This window comes from Podarcis tiliguerta (assembly GCF_965153285.1).
Source record: "Podarcis tiliguerta genome assembly, chromosome: 3".
Classification (NCBI taxonomy): Eukaryota; Metazoa; Chordata; class Lepidosauria; order Squamata; family Lacertidae; genus Podarcis; species Podarcis tiliguerta.
Genome location: NC_139536.1, coordinates 62,229,734 through 62,251,561, shown reverse-complemented (window position 1 = coordinate 62,251,561; position 21,828 = coordinate 62,229,734). Strand labels below are relative to the sequence as shown.

At 43.0% G+C, this 21,828-nt stretch overlaps 1 protein-coding gene and 1 long non-coding RNA gene across 5 annotated transcripts in view; one reads left to right on the top strand and one right to left on the bottom strand.

Moving 5' to 3' along the window:
• Positions 1-11,475: 11,475 nt before the first annotated feature.
• LOC310675062 lies at positions 11,476-18,420 on the bottom strand. The gene is made up of 2 exons (XR_014509909.1): positions 18,331-18,420; positions 11,476-13,411 (listed from the first exon to the last, which is right to left on the bottom strand). It is a non-coding gene; the product is annotated as an uncharacterized lncRNA (long non-coding RNA).
• Positions 18,421-18,581: 161 nt separating this feature from the next.
• Positions 18,582-21,828, top strand: part of AKAP7 (A-kinase anchoring protein 7) — a 75,845-nt gene continuing 72,598 nt past the window's right edge. For all 4 annotated transcript variants that reach the window (XM_083435080.1, XM_083435079.1, XM_083435082.1 and 1 more), the window contains exon 1: positions 18,582-18,935. In XM_083435080.1, coding sequence (XP_083291206.1) covers positions 18,665-18,935 — 271 coding nt within the window. In that variant the 5' untranslated portion in view covers positions 18,582-18,664. The remainder of the gene's footprint in view (positions 18,936-21,828) is intronic.

Here is a 21,828-nt window from a genome sequence, read left to right as displayed (position 1 = left end):
ATTTTTGAAAGCAGGAATTAGCTTGGCCCTAAGAACGGGTGAGTGAGCCAAGCGATGATGGCTTCAACAGAACATTCAGCAAGAGAGGGAAGTTTAGCTTGCAGTTCACAAAAGGCTGCCTTGCAGTTCCAGCTGCAGCAAGCCAGAGAGACAGAGGGGATGCATGCCACCCTAAAGGCCATGTAACCACTGTTAAGTTGTGGGTGAACATATCAGACAACACAGCGATTCTCCAAACAGCTCTTGTTTATTCACAGGTCAGAACAGAACTGAACTGAAGGGTTCAGCCAGCCTGCTTATATAGAGCTCCAGTACAATGTAACTGTAACAACTTTCTGTAACAACTATCCAATCACTGAACGTCACTTTAGATCCCTTATTTGCATATGTGGCCCTGAACTATCTACAGTATCCCCCTGCTAGCCCAGGGTGAGAACTTCAGTACATAACAACCACTATGAACCAACATGCTGGCTACTTAGGCATTCACAATCATCCTATCCGGTGCTTTGGATTTGCAGATTTTCTAGGAGTTGTTTCTTGGCAGCTGCTCTGGGCATTCACAGCAGCATTACTGGACTCTAGATATGTCTCAGGTTTTCAGGGACAGCGGTGAAGAATATTGTACCAAGCCTAACAGGTTTGCTGGCTGCATCCTCTTAGAGGGGGATGGGAAAGGGCAAACATCATTTGATGACATCCATTACTCTTGCTCGGTTTTGGATTGTAGTCTTGTTTTGCACAACGCTTTTGCACACTCTGCCATCTTGTTTGGTGCCTGAGGAAAATTCTAGCATTCACCATAAAATGGTTACCTGAATAGAGTTCCATGGACTCCAGTGTGGTTTTTATTCCAGTTTTCAGGTTTGGCGCTTTGCTATGCAAGTTAGTAAGCTGTCATAAGAAATAGCGTTATGGAGTCTCAGAGCGAAAAGGTGAGACTAGGGTGTAAAAAGCCTCCTCGGTTGGTTGTATTTTTAATGCTGTTTGTCTGACATCCTTTACACATTGCAAGCAATGTTGCAGCCCTGGTGAGGCAGTGTCATGCCTGACCTCACCTGCACTAGCCAGGATCTGGCATCCTAATCCCCAAAACGTCACTTAATCCGCACAAGGGATTCCCTGCATTACTATGGATTAGCCTGCGAAGTTTTACTATACATGTGTTACAAATCTGGCAGGCTTGATAACTGGGGACTGTTGACAAAAGGATGTTTAATGTTTCTGGCTGTAAACTTTATGACGATAGCTGCCTTCAGCACAATAAACGGAAACATACTGGGGGGCGTTGTGGACCCCAGTAAACATTTCCTTGGGCGGAAATTTGGTTTGAGCCACGCTCAGGATCCAACCGATCTTTGCATGATGTCATTAATTTGGTTTGGTTGTCAGTTGTTTTGGATTGCCTTGAGCAAGATAAAGTGACTAACAAATTTAATAAATTATAATAATTAATTTTCCTGAATGTATTCTAATCAAAACTGCAAACATGAAAACTAGCTATCTGCATAAAATAATAGGAGAGACTTCAGTGGTACCTTGGTTCTCAAACTTAATCTGTTCTCGAAGTCCGTTCCAAAACCAAAGCGTTCCAAAACCAAGGTGCGCTTTCCCATAGAAAGTAATGCAAAACAGATTAATCCGTTCCAGATTTTTAAAAACAACTCCTAAAACAGCAATTTAACATGAATTTTACTATCTAATGAGGCCATTGATCCATAAAATGAAAGCAATAAGCAATGTACACAATCAGTCAGTAGCTGAAATGGGTTCCACACAGTCACAAAAACAAAAGAAGCAAAAATGCAAAACAAATAGCAAAAACAGACAGACCTCAGTGTAACACTCAAAATGGAAGCGTGTCACTCAAAATGGAGCACATTCGGCTTCCAAAAAAGGTTTGCAAACCGGAACACTTAATTCTGGGTTTGCAGTGTTTGGGTTTCAAGTTGTTTGAGTACCAAGGCGTTTGAGAACCAATTACCACTGTATATTAAGTAAAATGAGCACGTGAGTTTGGCTCTCTTGTTTTTTCCCTTTCTCTCTAATGAACTAGTTGGAATCATGTCCTAATTGCCTGCATTCATTGATTCTTTTATTGCTCTGTTCAAGAAAGCACAGCTGTCTTTGTCCGGTATCTTTATTATGTATGCTCATGCCACTGGCAAAGCTTGGCCCGTTTGCCTTTGATGTCTCTAATGCAACCCCTTAAAATATTAAATACGCAACTATCACCGGTCTTGTTAATTTAACTTTGCCACTAACCTCATACTTTGAAGTGAGCAGCACGGAAGAGCACAAAGGATGTTCCCATTGATCTGTACCAAATCACTTTGATCCTATGTCGGCTCATATTTAACCTGTGTGTCCCATTCTTTCACTGGGTGCTCTCTTGATTTCCATATTTCAGAAGAAGCAGTTGTTCTTCATCTTCAGTATGAAAAGAAAATAGTATACTGGAAAGTGAGCATCATATCCATTTAGAAAATTATGGGAATTGTATGAGTGGTAAGTGGTTCAACAGAGCGGGGGGGGGGGTTGTTCTTAGGCTGCAATCCTGCACTTAATTACCTGGGGGTAAGTCCCACTGAACTCATGGAAACTTCATTCTTAGTAGACCTTACTAGGATTGCACATTTATTCAAATAGCCCAGAAACACACTGAAATCTGTTTTCTCGTGAGTGTTCTTCAGACTTACTTCTCACAACTTCCTTAAAATTAGGGACTTGGACTAATGACACATCAGTTGTATTTCACTCCTTATTTGAAAGTAGATTAATATTAATTGTTCCCAAAGTATGCATCATGTGATCATGTGAGGTCTACTATACTCATGTGAGATCAAAATTGTGTAACCACACTCAAATATGTTTCGCTAAGTCAGGGAAACTTGCTGTATGTTTAACAAATTAAAATGAGAGAAATGATATTTTCCACACTCTGTTCTGACTCTCCTATATAATTTCACCTGCTTGCTTTTTTGTTTTTTTTAAAAAAGATGAAGTCCTATATATCTCAAAGCTTGACCACAACGCTACATACATTGTTTGGGTCTATTTACAGTATTATTTTACTATTGCTGTGATTTTTATTAAATGTTGTTTATTTTCTGTGGTATAAAGGATTAAAATCTTGCACAATGGATTCTACTTCTCATTATTTTAATTACTTCAAATTGTGCTCCTGATTTTGTGCAGTCCCCTGGAAATGTAAAGAAGAAAACCCAGCCAGATGAGCAATTATTATTATTATTATTATTATTATTATTATTATTATTATTATTTCTGGGTCATGAGCAGTACATACTGGCTGTAAACCCTTCTCCATCTTTCTGAGAACCTGCCCCAAAGCTGTGCCACAACTTGAAGTTAAATACTTATCATGAGGATTCTTCCTGGACTTCAGTGTCAGTCTAGAGAGCAGACACAGTTGAGCAGTGTTCAGTTACAAGTGTAAAAGTCCCTAATTGACTGGGCTAGAATCTCACAATTAGCAACACTGGTTACTATAGCGACAGGATTGCAGAAAATAAACTGCGTCCCTACTTGCAATTTGTATAATTGGATAAAATAATTTGAAACGGGTCAGTTTTGATGTATGGATGCTGAGCCTTTTATATTTTTACATAATATATAAATAATTTAACCGAGCCCTCTGCCACTAAGAAAGCATGTGCAGAGGCATTGTTTGCCCATCTGTTTCAAATGTAAAGCAGTCCACAATAGTTTAATTACAGATTATTGCTGAATCAAAGGCCACACTCATAGGACTCATTAGCATGTTTAGCCTGCTTAACATATCTAAGTACCCATTAGTGCTGTATTTGTCACTTCAATTACATGGCAGGGCTGGTGTGCAATAAAAGAACTCTTTACAGACCTCCAGCATTGGTGGGATGGGGGTGGATCTATGGTTAAATATATTCTCCATGAATATTGAATATTGTTTTGGTTGAGCATAAAAATATCCCTGACTGCATGAGGTAAAGTAGTTAAAATGAGAGACAGTGGGGGTCAAATCTGCCTAGAAGCTGCACCCTGGAAATCTTGCTCCTGCTCCCACATGTACACCAGGTACTTCTGATCACTAAACAATGTAGGAATGACACTCCACACATACATGCATTTTTAGAAGTGGCTACCACTGTTTAGGCCCAGTATACCTGAAGGAGCGTCTACAGTCTCATCATTCAGCCCAGACACTGAGGTCCAGCTCCGAATGCCTTCTGGCAGTTCCCTCACTGTGAGAAGTGAGGTCACGGAACCAGGCAGAGGGCCTTCTCAGTAGTGGCATCTGCCCTGTGGAATGTCCTCCCATCCGATGTCAAGGGAATAAACAACTATTTGACATTTAGAAGACATCTGAAGACAGCCCTGCATTGGGAAGCTTTTAATGTCTGATGTTTTGGTGTGTTCTTTACACTTTGTTGCAAGCTGCCCAGAGTGACTGGGGCAACCCAGTCAGATGGGCAGGAAATAATAATAATAATAATAATAATAATAATAATAATAAGTAATAACATTTATTAACCCTAAAAGGGGGGTGGCCCCAATAGCTCAGAGGTCATTTTGGAGAGAGATCCAGTTATTCACTCTTGCATTTGCAGAGTTTATTTATGTTTCTTCCTACATGTGTATGGTGAGGTATGCAGGAAACTAGCATTTACAAACTCAGGTACCATGGTTTAGTTTTAATTGTGTTCCCTTCTTGTTTTTGTTCCGTTGAATTACTACATTTACCTTTGTATCTCAAAAAAGTGAAAAATAATCTTTTTAAAAGAAAATAAAGATTTAATATTGAACCCTGGCATGGTTTACAGGTTCATGAACTAAGCCCTAGTCAGGCCTGGCTGTTTTGTTGTGACATTAGCCTTCTTATGAAATCTGTTGAGGAGAGTGAACGACTGCTGTTGAGAAATTCACAGTGCCAAACTTAAATGCCAACCCAATAATGTCTTCTGCACATGGGGTCAGGACTTAAGCGTACAGCAGACTCTTGATTTCAGATCCTAGGGACATCTGGCAGCATACCGCTATCAAGCTCCAACCAGGAAACATAAGGAAAGAACTCAGTCAATAAGTAAAGTTAATTCATAGCAATGTGCCAGAGAAGGTCTTGGTATGGCCTGACCCCTATAAAATATTCCAGGCTAGGTTGATTTAGCAAGAAGAGGACCGTGTTCCCTGTGGGAGACTACCTTTAGCTTCCATTCACCATTCAATGCAATGAGGTGGATGTGAACAAATAAAGGCGGCGCTTTCTTGTCCTGAACTGCTTTCCAGTTAACTTCACTGGAGAGAGGCAAATCACTCATACAGCAGGAATACATGCGTGGACCAGCTTTTCTGATGAAATGCATGAAGATGACAACACACAAATGCACGAGGCCAGAGAACAGATGGCATTCAGGAGTGGGGTGGATGTATGCAGTCCACCGGGCTCTATTTACAGTGCAGCAGCCTTCATGTCAACAAGCATGTATATATGCTTTCCTAAGTCACAAACACCCATTAGCATAGCTGACTAATCTGATTAAGTGGGGAAAGCACTGAAAAGACACCGAGAATTAAAAACCAACCACAACAAGACGGTAATTTTGCTCCAGAGGTCCTCTTCTTTGTACTGCTGTTTAATTATGCACATCTCTCTCCCTAGGCACTTTCTTTGTAAATCTGTCAACTTTGCTGTCACACCGAAAAATCATCACAATTCTCTCTGTACTAATAGAAATCTCAGTTCTCTCCGAGTGCCAGTCCTGCTGTAGCCAAAATAAACTTAAAGAAGTGAAACCTTTGCAAGGGCCTGGTGGAAACCCCCAAGTGATCTAATGAAGGCTGAGTGCATCCCATGGAGATGGGACGCTGACTTGTTAGAGGGTGGGGGGGGTCCCTGCATTTGGAAATGGAGAAACTCCTGGCCCTCACCACAAAATGACTCTATCGGCCTGCCTTCTTCTTTGTGGTTTAAATCAACCTGTTCTGTAAGCCACATTGACAAGGTAACAGAAAGGGGGGGGGGGGGCGAATCCAAAGTGTCATTAAAAACAAATCAGGAAGAGCAAGAGGGCTCAGGAATGGAGTATCCTGAACAGGAGCATGCCGCATGTTGGTGCCAGTGTCACTCATTCCCACTACCTCTGTTGTTCAGGTAGGGAATGCTGTTGCTTTTGTAACCAAACACCAGCCCCAATCAAGAGGGTTAGGGGAATTGAAATAGAGTCGTGTGAATTTCATGCTCTTTATTCAGCTTGTAGTAGCAATGAAAGAAACTTTTCCCAAAACGTCTAATATTATTCCCCAAAATAATATACATTATTTACACAATGGGCCTTGTTTGATTGGCTAATTCCGGGCTGCTCCTGTAGGCCAATCAGGTTGTGGATTCACTTCCTCCAGAAGCCTGATTGGCTGCTCCTGCAGGCCAGTCAGGTTGCTGATTCACTTCCACCTGGAGCTGGATTGGGTGGCCCCTGCGGACCAATCAGGCTGCTGCATTCTGGATCCTATTGTTCTAGGATTCAGCTCAGTACATAACAGGAATGCTGAGGTTTGCAGGGGTTGTTGTTGTTTCAGAAGCATAACCTTCATAGGGGAAAGCAACCCGCTGAACAACATATTCAGCATGTGCAGTGGTTACAGAATCAGACTGATGGAGGACCCAGAGGGTGGATGGGAGGAAGCTGGAACAGAGTAGCTGCTGAATCCTGAATTGGGAGCAGTGTGCCACGCTTCAGGTTCAACTTGTTTGATTGTATCCAGGACAACAATTGCATCATAGTAATAAACTCTTGCACATTTAGACTTTTTTCCTGATCAAAACAGAAGGGGAATCCCCTCTTCCTTTCAAGAGTTGTCTAGTTTGGGAAGGAAGGGGAGAGAATTTTAGCTAATGTGTACATATGGAAATATATTCCAGTGGCATTTGCATTGTGTGGCTGTGTGTGTGTGCTGTGTGTGTCTTCAAATCTCAAAGCGCTACTGCAGAGAGTTTCTAAGTGATTAGTGCAGAGCATTACTGCTCCCCACCATCTGGCTGACTGATATAGAAACAACATTAAAGAAATCAAATGAGCTATAGACATCTCTGTGTGGTAGAGAGGGCACCCTGTCGTGCAGTCACAAAATGAAAGCAAAGCCCAGGCCACTTCACCATGTGAAATATTTTGAAATGTAGCTTGCAAGCAAATGTTCTTTCTCCCCATTTCCAGCTTAATGACTTGAACGCTTATTATTGCCATATACATCACTCTTGATACATCTCAGTATTCAAAGGCAGCCTGCATATTCAGCATGCTAGGAGACCAAAGTGTTAACTCTGCTTTTAACCAGGGCTGTCCCGTGTCTGACCTCACTGCAGCTAGTTCATGTCTCTAGTGGATTTCTGAACACGGAGCTATCCTTGTTTTGAAGCCTTTTTTCCCCCAATTTTCAGATGAAAGCGAAATGAAAGAAGCGTCACAAATATGACAGCTTTGCATTCTGCTCCATCCATTCACTTGCAAATGGTATGCTGTATATATCCTTGTGAGTAAAATATCCCTTTATAAGCAAGAACAAAAGATACGCTTCTCCGCTCTAGTAATGTGACCCAGAATAAAGAGCCTCAGAAAGCCTCCAGACCACAGAATACAAGCTTGTGTTGGCAGAGAAGAGTGAAAGTCTATCCACTTTCCTCCATATGTCTCGTGCGGATGCCGTGCCAGGGAAGGCAATCAGGAGTTACACTCAAAAATCTGCACAAGGGAAAGCAAAAGTGTGCTGAAGGCAGCAGTCTCCTTTTGCCCAGAGTGAGCTTGACCAACCTGAAAGAAAGGAGAAGAGCTCTGTGGTGTGATGTGTTTCTCCTGCCAAGATTCCTCATCACTGCAAGTAGGAAACTAAAACAACGAAGCCTTGGGTATCATTATGATCATCATATTTTATTTTCAAAACGCAATCTTGCGTCTAGACCATTGGTTTTCCCCTCAGAAGCCTCTGAGATGACTCACAGCAATGCAAAATGGTGAATTGTGCCACTGCAGCTTCAAGTCACATCGTATCACTGGGAAGGGCACAGAACTGTGGAGTTCTGCTCTGTCACAATTTCCGTCCTGACTAAATGACTTAGTAAGGACTCTCAAAACAATGCCTAAAACTCCTTACTATGAAAATCCACAGGGCGGAGGTGTCATATCGGATTAGTCATGTTCTGTATCATGCTGTTAAATGTTAACGCTCGGTTCAGTTTGTGCCTGTATGGGCCTCAGTTAGTAAGGGGCCCGATGGCATGTTGCTACTTTTTGCTGTTAATTGTCGTCCACAGATAACAGGCATTTGTCCAATGCTCCCAGTTATGCCAACTGCTGCCACTGAATTTCCCTCTCTCACTTAAGCCCCTTGTTCCTCAGCACAAGATTTTCCAGTTTCCCAACCCCTTTACTAAAAGTTTATTAGGGGCAGAGTAGGAAGGAGGGGGGTTGACGCTAGGATGGGGAACCTGTGGCTCTCCAGATGCTGTTTGGCTTCCACTCCTGTCAATCTCAGCCAGTGTGGCCAATGGGCAGGGGTGACGGAAACTGTAGTCCTACAACATCTTGAGGGCCACTTGTTCTTCACCTCTGCTTTCCAGCAATATCTACTTCATAGTCTGAGAACTCTGGTCCTAATCAAAACTCAGGGGAATTCTGGGGGCCTTTGGGTAGGTTAACACTTAAAATATACATAACCTCCAAGTGATTCAAATGCACTTGTGGCTAGGATTGATTCAAATATCATTTGCTTAATAGGCATTGGTTACTGAAGTTGTGGTGAATTTCACCCAACATGTAGGATTATTCCCAGGCCAATTTAGCCTCAAATATCACATGGCTCAGCATTGCAAAGGATGAAAGATGTATACTGTAAGATGTCAGAGGACATCACAATGGCTCCCACCTACAATTTGATTGTTGTTTATGTGCTCCAAGGCATTTGCTTTAACTTTCTGTGCCTACTTTTTGTCATTGTCATCCATTTGTCTTGAGAGATAACGGAGTGCGCCTTCTGGTATGAAACCAAACCAGTGCATTAGCAGTACCCAAGTGACCTCCTCGAGGCACAAGCCTGGGCAGCGTGCATGGAGGTCCTGGGTTGCCCAAATGACAAGACCCTCTTCCTCAGCCTCACTGATATGGTCCAAAGGAAAGCAGAGCAATACATCTGGCACCAGCTTGGCTGCAGGAGTTGCCGGAAGGAGGTGTACAAGGTGCCGTCCAACCATCTTAGGGACTCCACTCCAAATTTGTGTAGGGTTTTATTCTCCCGAAGATGTCCCACAAGGCAGCAGAGGTTTAGGATCAGAGTTTTTCTTCTCCTAGATGGGCTACCTTCCCAGGTTGATGAGCCCCATCTTCCCCTCACTTTGGCATGTGCAGAAATTGCCATCTTGCCTGTTGGACCCACAATTGGTCTCATCCACTCAGTCTGTCCACCGCAGCCTGTCTTTGCATGCAGGGGAAGTCCCTAACTCTCTGAGGGTTTGAGAATCAAAGGCTACCCTCACCTGGTTTAACCATCCAGTTGAAGTCATTCCCAGGGTGCAGCTGCTGTTGCATGCTGACAGCTTCTAGGAGCCACTGAGTGCAGAGTGGGGGCACTACCCCTCTCCTATCACCCCATACAGCCCTGTGCCCACTATTTATATAATTACATCATGTCTTTATAGCCCACTTCCCAATGCCTATCCAGTATTCCTGTACTATACAGGGCCTTTTTCTTGAACACTGAAGCAACAGTGCTGATGGCCAGTCTACACTGCTTGGGTCATTATCATCAACCAGACAGGACTTTACTTGTCCAAGTAATAAAAAGGATGTCAGAGTCTGTCCTGCTTTGCCCAATTTATTCATGGCTCTGGGTCTTGAGATACTTGCCAAAGTCAAGGAACATTCATATACCTTTCAGTCTCCTGATGTAGCAGGTGGTTAAGGCAGCCACAACATCTGACCATTATGACAATCTGCACAAACACAATTCAGCCCATGAATGGGTAATTCTTCTGTCATATGGTAGTGTCTGGACGCTAGCCTTCATTGTACAGGTGTGCAAAGATTATTTGGAGCAAGACTGCAAAATGATTTTGCAGGCCTTGTTTACCTTCTGTCAAGAAAGAGGCCTTTCTTTGGCCGTTCCTCTGGGAAAGTAGCTTTATAGAAATAATAAAATGTTGAAAAACAAGTGGGCACTAAAACATTGGGAATTCATGCACTGTTAGACACAGTCAGCACCAGTTTCAGAATTCTTGGGCAGCAGAGAACAACAACATGTTCCTTGTTCTTTTTGACTAGGTTTCCCGTGGGCATTAAGCCCAAAGGTTACAACAGGTGCAGATATCTAAATGAGAACCTGTTCCAAGCTTCTAGGGCAGGAGTCAGCTGGGTTCAAGGATTTCCTAGAGTAGTCCTAAATCTCTTGAATCATGACATTCCCAGGCAGCAAGGCACTAGTACTTTCAAGGGCTCAGCTGGCCCTGTCCATACTAGTAGTGATCTAGTTGTCAGAGCACAATCTGAAATTCTGTGCCACTGCAAACCTTCTCAATGTGCAGGCCATACAAAGACTCAGCCATGCATCCACCACTGAAGGATCAAGATGCTAAGGCCAGGCACATAATAAACGAACAGGACCTCAGGAGGAAGGTTAGCCGATGGTTTAATCATAACAGATGATTCATGATTTCACGTATCATTGCCCATCATGAGCCCTTGGGAAGGGCCAGGTAATAAATAAAAACATTTTGTTTTGGCTTCAGGGGAGACTATAACTTCTGCCAAAGTGGTTAGGGTGGATGAGATGTTCACCTACCATGCCATCAATATATGCGCTAGGTTACTGTAACTACTGTAGTGTGAAACTCACATTATCCAGGAGCAACTAAAGGACAGTATCTGCTCCATGTGCCTTTCCACTGTTGCTCAGTCCTCTTCCACTCTTGCTCTGTCAAAAGCCATTTTCTGTTTAGACCATCTCTTGAATTGCCACCAGGTGTATAGCGCCTGCCACGTGCACAGTAGTTTATATGCTTTACCTTATTTGTCGTCACAATGCATTCCTGTAGTCTCATTTTATAGGTGCAGTTGGCAGGGGGATAATGGCCTTCCTAAAGCCAGCTAATGGGGTCTTGACTAAGCAAGATATTTCAAGTCTCACAATTTCCAACATGCTAACCCCTGCAAGACCAAATCCAGAATATCAAACGCAATTAGTGTCTCTCTCGATTTAATGCGTGCAACCTGGATATCGAGCTGTAGCAGCAATAATACTGGACAAGCTGCTTATAGTACTTACACAAAGAGTTGCTCTCAGTCATTGAGGCAGTTGTGTGATCTACGCACAAGGCAGGTGTCCACATTACATATAGGGGACTGAGAGGCAAAAACTGTTTTTACACTATTTAGTGTGTACAGACTGTACAGAGCAAAAAAATTCCCCCCCATAAACTAACAAATGTCACGTATGAAGAGGCTCTCATTCAAGCATTTATTATGCACCTGGAAGAACAAATTCATACAGCATGTACTGCAGAACCTTTTTTTAAAAAATCACTGATGAATGATATGAGAACTAGGGGAAACAGCTGGGACCTGAAACAAAACGTACAGTTGTAAAATGCTATTGTTCCTGGTTCCAGCAAGTCATCCATGCCATCTTGCAGGATACTCCATTCCATTACCTGCTCCCTGATTTTCCTTAAAACAAACAAACAGACAAACAAAACAAAAGCTCAACAACCAATTGGCATCCTGTACTCACTCTTCCCTCGGGGTTGTTTTATTTTTAAGAACATAAAACAAGTCTAGTTGGATCATCTCATCCATCACTGTTCTTCTTGCAGTGACAAACCAGATGCCGGTTGGAAACTAATAAGCAGGGCATGAATGCAACATTACTCTCCACACTTGCTTTCCTCAGCAACTGGTATTCAGCTATACTCTATTATCTCTGACACTCGAGATAGTACATAGCCATTCTGAGTAATAGCCGTATCCTCCATGAATACATGCACACATGCAAAACTTGGGGATCCCTCAAACCAGCTCATAACTCCCTCTTGTGTAAAAATGGTGCTCTCTTGGCTATATAGAAATCCATCCTTGGATAATAAGTTTTCAGTTACCGGCAGTGTGCAGGCTGTGTAAATAACACAGCAGGAATGATGCAAGTAGAATGTCTGCTCCACAGTTCAGTCTTTTGGATAGGAGGATGGAAAGAGAAGAGGGGATAAAAAGGAAGAAAACAAAGTCAGACAAAGGATGATAAAAATGCAAAGGCAAAAAGAACAGAGGAAAGGCCAAAAGCAGAGTTTTCTGCAAAGAAGAAGAAGCGGAGGAGGAAGAAGAAGAAGAAGAAGAAGAAGAAGAAGCAGCAGCAGCGGAGGAGGAAGAAGAAGAAGTAGTTATGGCAGCTGGTTTTGAAATTAGGGTTTGAATCTAGCACTTCAGTCTCGAAACAATGGTTTTACTAGTCTGTAAATATGCATTTCTTCCATCTGGAACAGCATAAAATTTGGATCCAATTCTGCATTCCTCACTTGCATAAAAATCCTAGTGAAGTCAATTAAACTTGGGTTGCTGGCTTTGTTTCATGAAGGGGGTGGATGTGCTCAAGCCTGCACAAAAATTCAAAAACTGGTCTTTTCTTTGGAAAGGAAATGGACGCAGTGTAGTTTGTTTATTGCTAATATTGCTTTTAACTACTTGTTTGACATGTTTTCCCAACATATCATTGCAGCCAGAAGATGAGTTTCAACATACTCAAGACTTTGGATCACTTCCCTCAAAATGACTTTTCACCACTCTGGCTTTAAAAACCCACTGAATTTTATATGCTGCTGGCAGAGGAAGGCTTTTCTCTTCTTCCATGCCACTGCCTCTCAAAATGCATGAGAGTTTCGAGCCCCAGCAAGGCGTTCCATGACATCCTGCTTTGGTGAACAGCTTCCGATAAGTTCCCTCTCAAACTTGCATCCTTTTACTTAGAGATCCGTTTTCTTTGGCAAGGCAAAGAGACAAAAATGCAGCACCAGACATCCCATTTCAGCGGTTTCCTGCTCTGCGCTGGCTTCATACAGCAAGGCAATGTGGCACCCTGGAAGAGTGTCAGAACATTGAATTTAGAAAGTATAAGAAGTTATGTGCATTGAGCCTGGAGGTGTAATAAAATTTAACATGCTCTGCTGACATTCTTCTTGAAAGTTAGGAAGGCCTAGCCTGGCAGTGCACTTTGTGTCTTGCATCTTAAGCACACGGAGCCCTGTGTAAATGATCAATTGCACTGAACAAACAGAAATGCTCAAGCTCCGGTGTGATTACGTATCTGAAAAGTCACATGTTGCAGCGGCAGAGTTAAATGCATCACCACTCCTCATATCCAAACAAAGATAAGATTCCTCGCCCTGAGAAATAAGACAATAGAACCATTGTCCCCATGTCTTATAGGATGTGAAATTTGCCCGCAACAGTAGGGTGTCTTGGGTAAACATGCAGACAGATTGTAGAAAAGGAAAGAAAGTGGGCATGTGTGGTGTATAGATTTTTATATAAGACTCAGATGAGTACATTCATACAAGCTTCACCCTTATATAAAACTTACGCATCATTTCTGTGATGTTTTACTTTTCTGTAAAGCCAAATTTCAATTTGTCCCAGAACAAATCTGTGTTTGGTGCCACAAGAAGGGCACCATCTGCTTTCCTGGATCAATTTTTACTTGAAAACCCCCACGGGACATTTCTTCTACTACAACACTTTGGCTAGGACCTAAAAGCACCTCTGTGGCAAAAATCAATAGTTTGCTTTTGGATATTTTATGCCCCAGATGCTTGTTCGTTTCACCGCTTACCATTTAAATAGTAATTGATTGAAATTTGGTATCACCGTTTATTACTCTGCAGGTGATAATTTACCACAAGAATTAGCTTGAAGGTCTGTTTGTGTGTAAATTCTGCAGAGAAAAGTGTACTTGGGGTAGGATTTTGTCCTGTAATGAAGAATAATGTAGTATCTTACATTTTCCTCTGAAAATTTTGTAAGGTTTATTCCTGTCAGAAATTTCCAAAAGGGCAAATTATTTTGTAAAATGACCTGTATATTGTGCATAAACACACACATATTCTTATCTTATACTTAACAGAAGTTATATATTTTTTGTATCATTGACAGACCTTTCAGACAAGCAGGCTCGTTTTTCTAAACCACTTGTTTAGTTTCATGCAGGTCTTAGTGTTTTTTCTCTCAAGCGCTTTCCCTGTGCTGTCATGTAAAGTATGCCTGCTGCTTTAATACAAGTCCCTTTGTGATCAGCAACAGCAGGTCATGAAAACTTGAAGTCCCTGGCTGTTTGACTCATAGAATAATAGAATCATAGAAATATAGTGTTGGAAGGGACCCCAAGGGTCATCTAGTCCATCTACTCCAACTCCCTGCCGATTCAGGAATCTCAGCTAAATCTCAGCTAAATTATACAAGACAGATGGCCATCCAAACTCTACTTAAAAACCTCCAAGGAAGGAGAGTCCCCCACATTTTGTGGGAGTCTGTTCCACTGTCGAACAGCTTCTCCGCAAGAATATCATGGGGACTTTGTCAAAAGTCTTACACAGATCAAGATACACTTAAGTCCATAGCATTCCCCTGATCCATCAAGCTTGTAACTCTTATGAAAAAAGGAGACATGCTTAATCTGACATGACTTTTTTTGAGAAACCCATACTGGGTCTTAGTAACCACAGCATCCTTTTCTAAGTGCTCACAGACCAACTGTTTAATTATATGTTCTAGGACCTTTCCTGGTATCAACAGGTAGTTACCTGGGTTTTCTCTTTCCTCCTTTTTGAAGATGGGGACAACATTTGCCCACCTCCAGTCCACAGACACCTCACCTGTTCTCCAAGAATTCTCAAAGATTATAGACAGAGGCTCTGGGATTACATCCACAAGCTCCTTTAGTACGCTTGGGTTCAGCTCATCAAGCCCAGGAGATTTGAATTCATTTAAAGTAGCTAGGTGTTCCTTTACCACCTCTTTTCCTATCTTGGGCTGCAGCTCTTCCAGACTCTATGCCAACATATCCCTTTCTGCCCTTCCTACAGTTTGTGTCCAGAGATAACAATATCCCATTGGTTTCTTCACTCTACCAGGTTTCCGTTATGATCACTATACTTATGTTTCCATTTAAATCCAAGCAGTGCAACTCCCCTCACATCTACGTTTCCCAACATCATTAGTGACTCCTCTTTAGTAAAACCTAGAAGTGATTTGTTACCTCTGCACGAAGCAGGCAGATCACTATGCTGTCTATCACAAACCCATTCCTGTATTTTGAATAACAGAAGTTTTATCCATACTAAAGCCCCATCCATTGCATACCCCGCCTTATGGGTACAAATAGCACCAATGTAGTTATAATTTCAGCACCAAGTTAATACTTATTTGTTTAGGCATTTCCCCCAGTAATGGTGTATGGAAGTGAGAGCTGGATCATAAAGAAGGCTGATTGCCAAAGAATTGATGCTTTTGAATTATGGTGCTGGAGGAGACTCTTGAGAGTCCCATGGACTGCAAGAAGATCAAACGGACCCATTCTTAAGGAAATCAGCCCTGAGTGCTCACTGGAAGGACAGATCCTGAAGCTGAGGCTCCAATACTTCGGCCACCTCATGAGAATAGAAGACTCCCTGATTTTGAGAAAGATTGGGGGTACAAGGAGAAGAGGATGACAGAGGACGAGATGGTTGGACAGTGTTCTCGAAGCTACTAACACGAGTTTGACCAAACTGTGGGAGGCAGTGGAAGACAGGAGTGCCTGGTGTGCTCTGGTCCATGGGGTCACAAAGAGTCGGACACGACTAAACGACTAAACAAGAACAAGCTGATTATTGTTTGAACTGCTCTATTTTTTTTGCTTATTTGTTTCCTGGATGGTTTGTTTTTAGTATTGTTGTTTATGATTATGATTGGAACAGTTTTTATTATTTTATTTTGTGTTTTGTACCCTGCCTTGGTATCTATAGTGATGAAAAGCAATATTATAAATATTTTAAATAAATAAGGCAGATCCCTCCCTTCTTCCCACAAGTCAACTTTAGCAGGTGGATGAGAGTGCTCACCTATCAATCACCTGACATTGGGTGATTGACAGGAGGGCTCTCACCCACCTGTCAAAGTTAGCCTGTGTTGTGTGCGGGAGAGAAAGCAAAAAAGATTCCCAACCCCATATCTAACCAGTTCATTTCCCCCTTAGTTCAAAAATTGAAAACAGTGGTAGAAACAGGTATTTAACATAGCTCTGTCCAAAACTTATCTTTCTTTAAGAACCTGCTAACCCTGTCTAACTGGCAATTCCTTCTTTTTGGCATGTAAAAAAATTAAAAAGGTTTAAAAGCTATTCCAGTTCATGACTAGCTGCTTGAGATCTGAGCTGCTGCATTTCCAGAAAGATATCTCTTCCATTAGCTAACTTTCTTCCTCTAGAGGGAACATCTTTTATAGAAACTGTAATTGGTTCCATATGAGGTTTTATTTGTCTTCCTTCCAATGTCTTATTAACTCCTTCTCTTCTGATTTAGCTACAGGCTAGTTTTAGTTTTGTTAGTAGTATGATGGCAAAATTATTCCCCCCACAACTGCTGTTTCAAGTTGGATATCCTAACATTATGTAGTAAATATTCTTTAACAAGAAACCACATATTAAAAGTAATACATGTTCCTTAACTATTTTGTCAAGAGACCAATGCTATTATAATTCTTTGTAACTGTGATGTCCTATGAATCAAGCGGGGTAGATGTGGCCAGTCTATTTTCCTACACAGTCCGGAGGGCTCAGGTCTGCTCTCATCACCAAGACTTACTCATCCCCTAATTATGGCAACAAACAACAAACCCTACAAGGGGCTTCCCTTGGGCTTAATCCAGAAGCTGCAGCTGGTGCAGAATGCTAGATTGTTGGCTTGGGTGCCCCACTGACACCATGTAGCACCTTTCCTGAAGAAAATGCAGTGGCTTCCAATGTGCTGCTGGGTGCATTTCCAACGCCCTGCATTTAGCATTTACAGCCCTAAGGAACTTGGGACCGCCTTGCCCATTAGATGCCTGCTCAGCAACCGCAGTCCTCAGATGTAGAACTGCTGAGAATACCATAGGCCCAGGGGGAGCACTTACCCTATATTAGAAAATAGACTTTTGGTGTTGCAGCTCCAGTTCTCTGGATTCAGTTACAGTGGTACCTCTGGATATGAACGGGATCCGTTCCGGAGCTCCGTTCACATCCTGAAGCGAATGCAACCCGCGTCTGCACCCCTGCGGGTAGCAATTCGCCACTTCCGTGCATGCACGTGACGTCATTTTGACTGCGCATGCGCAAGCAGCGAAACCCGGAAGTAATGTGTTCCGTTACTTCCAGGTCACCGCGGAGTGCAACCTGAAAGCCCTCAACCTGAAGCAACTTCAACCAGAGGTATGACTGTACTAGCCTAAACCAGACATTTGTCTAGCATGATAAAGCAGACCCTCCAAGTGTCCCTATTTTCCAGGGATGTCTTTGATTTAGAAAAGCTGTCCCAGTTTCTGATTTGATCCTGGAATGTCCCCCTTTCCCTTAGGATGTCCCTATTTTCATTGGAGAAATGTTGGATGGTATGGAGTTATCTGACCCCTTAGCCGTCTGAAGGCAATCCAGTATAGGGCACTTTTTAAAATGTTTATTGTTTAATTATGTTTTATATACATTGGAAGCCTACTGGGACAACCCAGTAAGATGTGTGGGTATAATTAGTAAAATTATTACTAAGGGATGGGACGTCCCTATTTTTATCAGAGAAATGCTGGAGGGTATGGATGAAGTTTACAAACCTACTGAAGGCACTTTTTCTTAGGAAGGCTTTTCCTGACCCAGTCATTTATGGAAGTTTCATCTTATATTTGATGAAACATTTTGTGGCTTTTTTCTTTTTAGTTTATAGGGATGTTTTATTTTAGTTTGTTGAATTGATTTATTATACTTAGAGGGTTTCCTCCCCTATGTTTCATTCTGTTTTTACCCTGCACACTGCTTCAATAGCTCTATGCCATGAAATGGCCTATAATTCTGAATGATGATGATGATAGAAATTACAAAGCTGAGTGTGCCTTTGCGGTGCCAAGTTCTTCCACTGGGAAATCCCTTCCAGATCATCTAGTGACGTCCTGCTCAGATGGCCTGGCTTACAACCCCCTTTCAGTGAGAGCAAAATTCAGTGCATTTCTCTGAAAAATGCCAGAGTATAGCTTTGTCCTGCCTTCCCCAAAACATATGAGTAACATTACTCATATGTCTTGCCTGAAATGTTTTGTTCCCAGACATCAGAATACTCTTACAAAGATTGGGATGGTGAAGGAAAGGGGGACACAAAACAGGTGGCCCTTGGCGTTGCGTTTAGTCAGAGGCAACTCTGACTAAACGCAACGAAAGCACTCGGATACAACTCCGCGCCCGGCCTAATCACAATCTCTGCGGGCGCATTGCATGCTGGGATTCGTAGTTTCCTGCTACGGCAGAGGGGCGTCTCTCCCTCCCTCCCTGCGTTCCGAGCGTCCCGCAGAACTTCGCTCTTGACCCCTCCGCCTTCCCGTAGTTGCCCGCTCCCCGCTAAGGCAGAGGTGCCAGCCGGGCTATGGTACCGCGGACCCTCTGGCTGCGGACTCTCCGTTCCGCCCGCCTTGTCGCAGGCGCAGCCGCGCCGCTTAGTCCTCGGAGCCCCCTCGGCCCGCGGGCGCCTCCTGCGGAGAGGCGGGGGCCGCGTGGTGCCTGGGTCGCCATGGCAGCTCGAGAGCGTTCGCCTCCCTGCAGGGCGAGATCCCATGGGCTGGAGGCGGAGGCCCCGGGCGAAGCCGGAGAGAACGGGCAGCCTCTCTCGACAAGCAGCCAGCTCTTGCAGCAGACCGGTGAGCAGCAGCAGGAGGAGGAGGAGGAGAAAGAGGCACGGGAGCCTGCCTTATACCGAGCCGAGACCATTGCTCAGTGTTGCCTACCCTGGCTGGCAGCAGCACTCCAGGATTTCAGGCAGGAGGCTTTCCCAACCCCACCTGGGGATGCCAGGGGTTGAATTTGGGACTGCCCATTATTATTATTATTATTTGAATTTATATACCGCCCTATACTTGGAGGTTTCAGGGCGGTTCACAGAACAAAATCAAAATGTAAAACCACAATATATATAATCAAAATGAAAACAACAACCCAATAACAACTCTCGCCCCCCTTCAAAAAAGAACCACTTTAAAAAGGGCATAGGATATCAATCAAGCAACCAAAGGCCTGGCTAAAATGGACCGTTTTTGCCTAACGTGTATAATGAAGGCTCCCCTAATAATGGGAAAGGCTCTGTTTTTTTGGTGTTGCTGTCCCCCTTCCGACACAAAGCTGCTTTGAAATATTTCCTGCGCTTGGGGTAGCTTCCGACACGCATTCTAGCCCTCAGCACAAACACGTGTACAAAGGTACGCCTGAAGTTTTTCTTTAAGCACAAACCATTTGGCGTACACGTCTTGTTTTCTCAGCCACAATAGCCTCAGATCTTTAGAGTCACCGTCAGAACTGTAGATTAGAATCATTGCTGGGGATAAACAAGGTATTCTCATTCAGGAGGAGAAGGGCCCATTGTGCAACCTTGCTATAGATAAAAGGTAAAGGGACCCCTGACCGTTAGGTCCAGTCGTAGACGACTCAGGTTGCGGCGCTCATCTCGCTTTACTGGCCAAGGGAGCCGGCGTTTGTCCACAGACAGCTTTCTGGGTCATGTGGCCAGCATGACTAAGCCGCTTCTAGTGAACCAGAGCAGCACACGGAAACGCCGTTTACCTTCCCGCCGGAGCGGTACCTATTCATCTACTTGCACTTTGACATGCTTCCGAACTGCTAGGTTGGCAGGAGCAGGGACCGAGCAATGGGAGCTCACCCTGCCGCGGGGATTTGAACCACCAACCTTCTGATCGGCAAGCCCTAGGCTCTGTGGTTTAGACCACAGTGCCACTCGCGTCCCTATAGCTAGCTAGCTAGATAGTTTTACTGATGATGCTTAACCTTGCAGTGATTAAGCTGTGTGTATTCTGGGAATAAAAATGAGTGCTACTAGTAGCAAATGCTTGTTTGGTATCCGTGATCTGCTAGGTGCAGTACAGAATTTGGATGACACAGCTGCATTAGATGGGCTAGTAGGGATTTATTACTTACTATTCTGCCACACCTCACCGTCCAGAACTCAAAGTGGCTTGTATAGGACTTCCGGACCCAGACTTGTTTAGCTTTGGCAATGGGGCTGACTGTGCTCTGAAAACTATAAGCTTCTCCCAGGAGTGGGAATTGAGATAGGAGTATCAAATGGCAGTGAAGGGACAGATAGGGTAAGTGGAAATGCCACAAGGAGCATTAACACCCTGCCCTTGTAGTATGCTGTGTATGGTTCAGTGTTCTTTGACATAACAGCTGGGGGAAAGAGGAGTATAAAAACCAATTTGTTATGCACAATTAGCATAGAAGAAAGAACAAATGACACTGCAGGCTACTGGGTTTTGTTTACCATTCCAAATGCTCTTTTAAATGTTCACCTAATTAATGATGATTTATGTTTACACATACTTTTGCTACACTTGTGTAGCTCATTCTCCTTTCTATAAGCTTATGGTTGGCATGAAATTATTTTTGCTCTCTCCTCATATCCTTACAACAACCCTGTGAGAAATTTGTCTAGAAATGACTTGCCCAGCGCTAACCAGGGAGTGTCATAGTTTTAACTGCAACACTTTATCTGCTATACCACATTACCACAAACTATGAAATGACTGCCTTTTCTTCCTAGTTTTTTTCTGCTTGTGGAATCTACTTTCTCAGAGAAACTCTAGGCCATGAATTATTGGGGTGATGGAGGGATTTTTCTGTCCTTTGTGTTGCAGTTAGAGCCATGAAGGCAACATGATTTGCATTTGGCCTGCTTTTATAGCTGCCAGCAATTCACAACTTGCAGGATGCCTTGGTACCTTTTAATATAATTCTATTGAGAAATGCAGGCTCCCAAAATGGAGTGCATTTACATCTATCATCTCAAACAGCAGTTGTTTATTCAAGCAGGGAAACACTTCATGTTGGTAGGTGTAGAAGTGCTTTACTGGAGTAGCTTTAAATGAGCAGGAGTAGTTTACACCCCACGGCACTGGCAGTGCAAACAGCACCAAAAAGAAATATTGCTGAAGAAATGGCTGAAGCAAACTACTATTGCTTGAAAGGGAACCCCCAGATACAGCCTTCCTAGTTTTGCAGAGCCTAAATTGCGCAAGATAGCCAAGCCTCCTGGGAAAGAGCAACACATCACTCTGTTCTATACCGGCAATAAATATAATTAAGGATGAATCTTGCTTCAGTGTGGAATCTGTAAGGAGAATAGTTTATGACTGGGATCCTATAAAACCACATACCTACTGTCCATCCCACATGTGCTCATAATTCAGCACTTATCCGGCTTGTTATAATTCAGTGGTATTATCAATACAGCCTATGGTCTCCACAGAGCCCCAGTTCAAAACATATATTTAATTTAAGAAAGATGAACAAAATGTATATGTTTGGGAAGCAGTTAGAGATGCAGCCCAATTCAAGGCATATTTACCCAGAAAGAAGTCCACTGTGTTCAGCGTAACTTCTAATTAGGCATGCTTTGTATTGCAGCGTTGATCTTAATGTCCCAGAGCCACCATGGATCTTTTGGTATCTGTTCTACAAGTTCAGTTCAAATTACACATCAGCAAATGATAATAACAGACAACCATAAATTATGTACTGAAG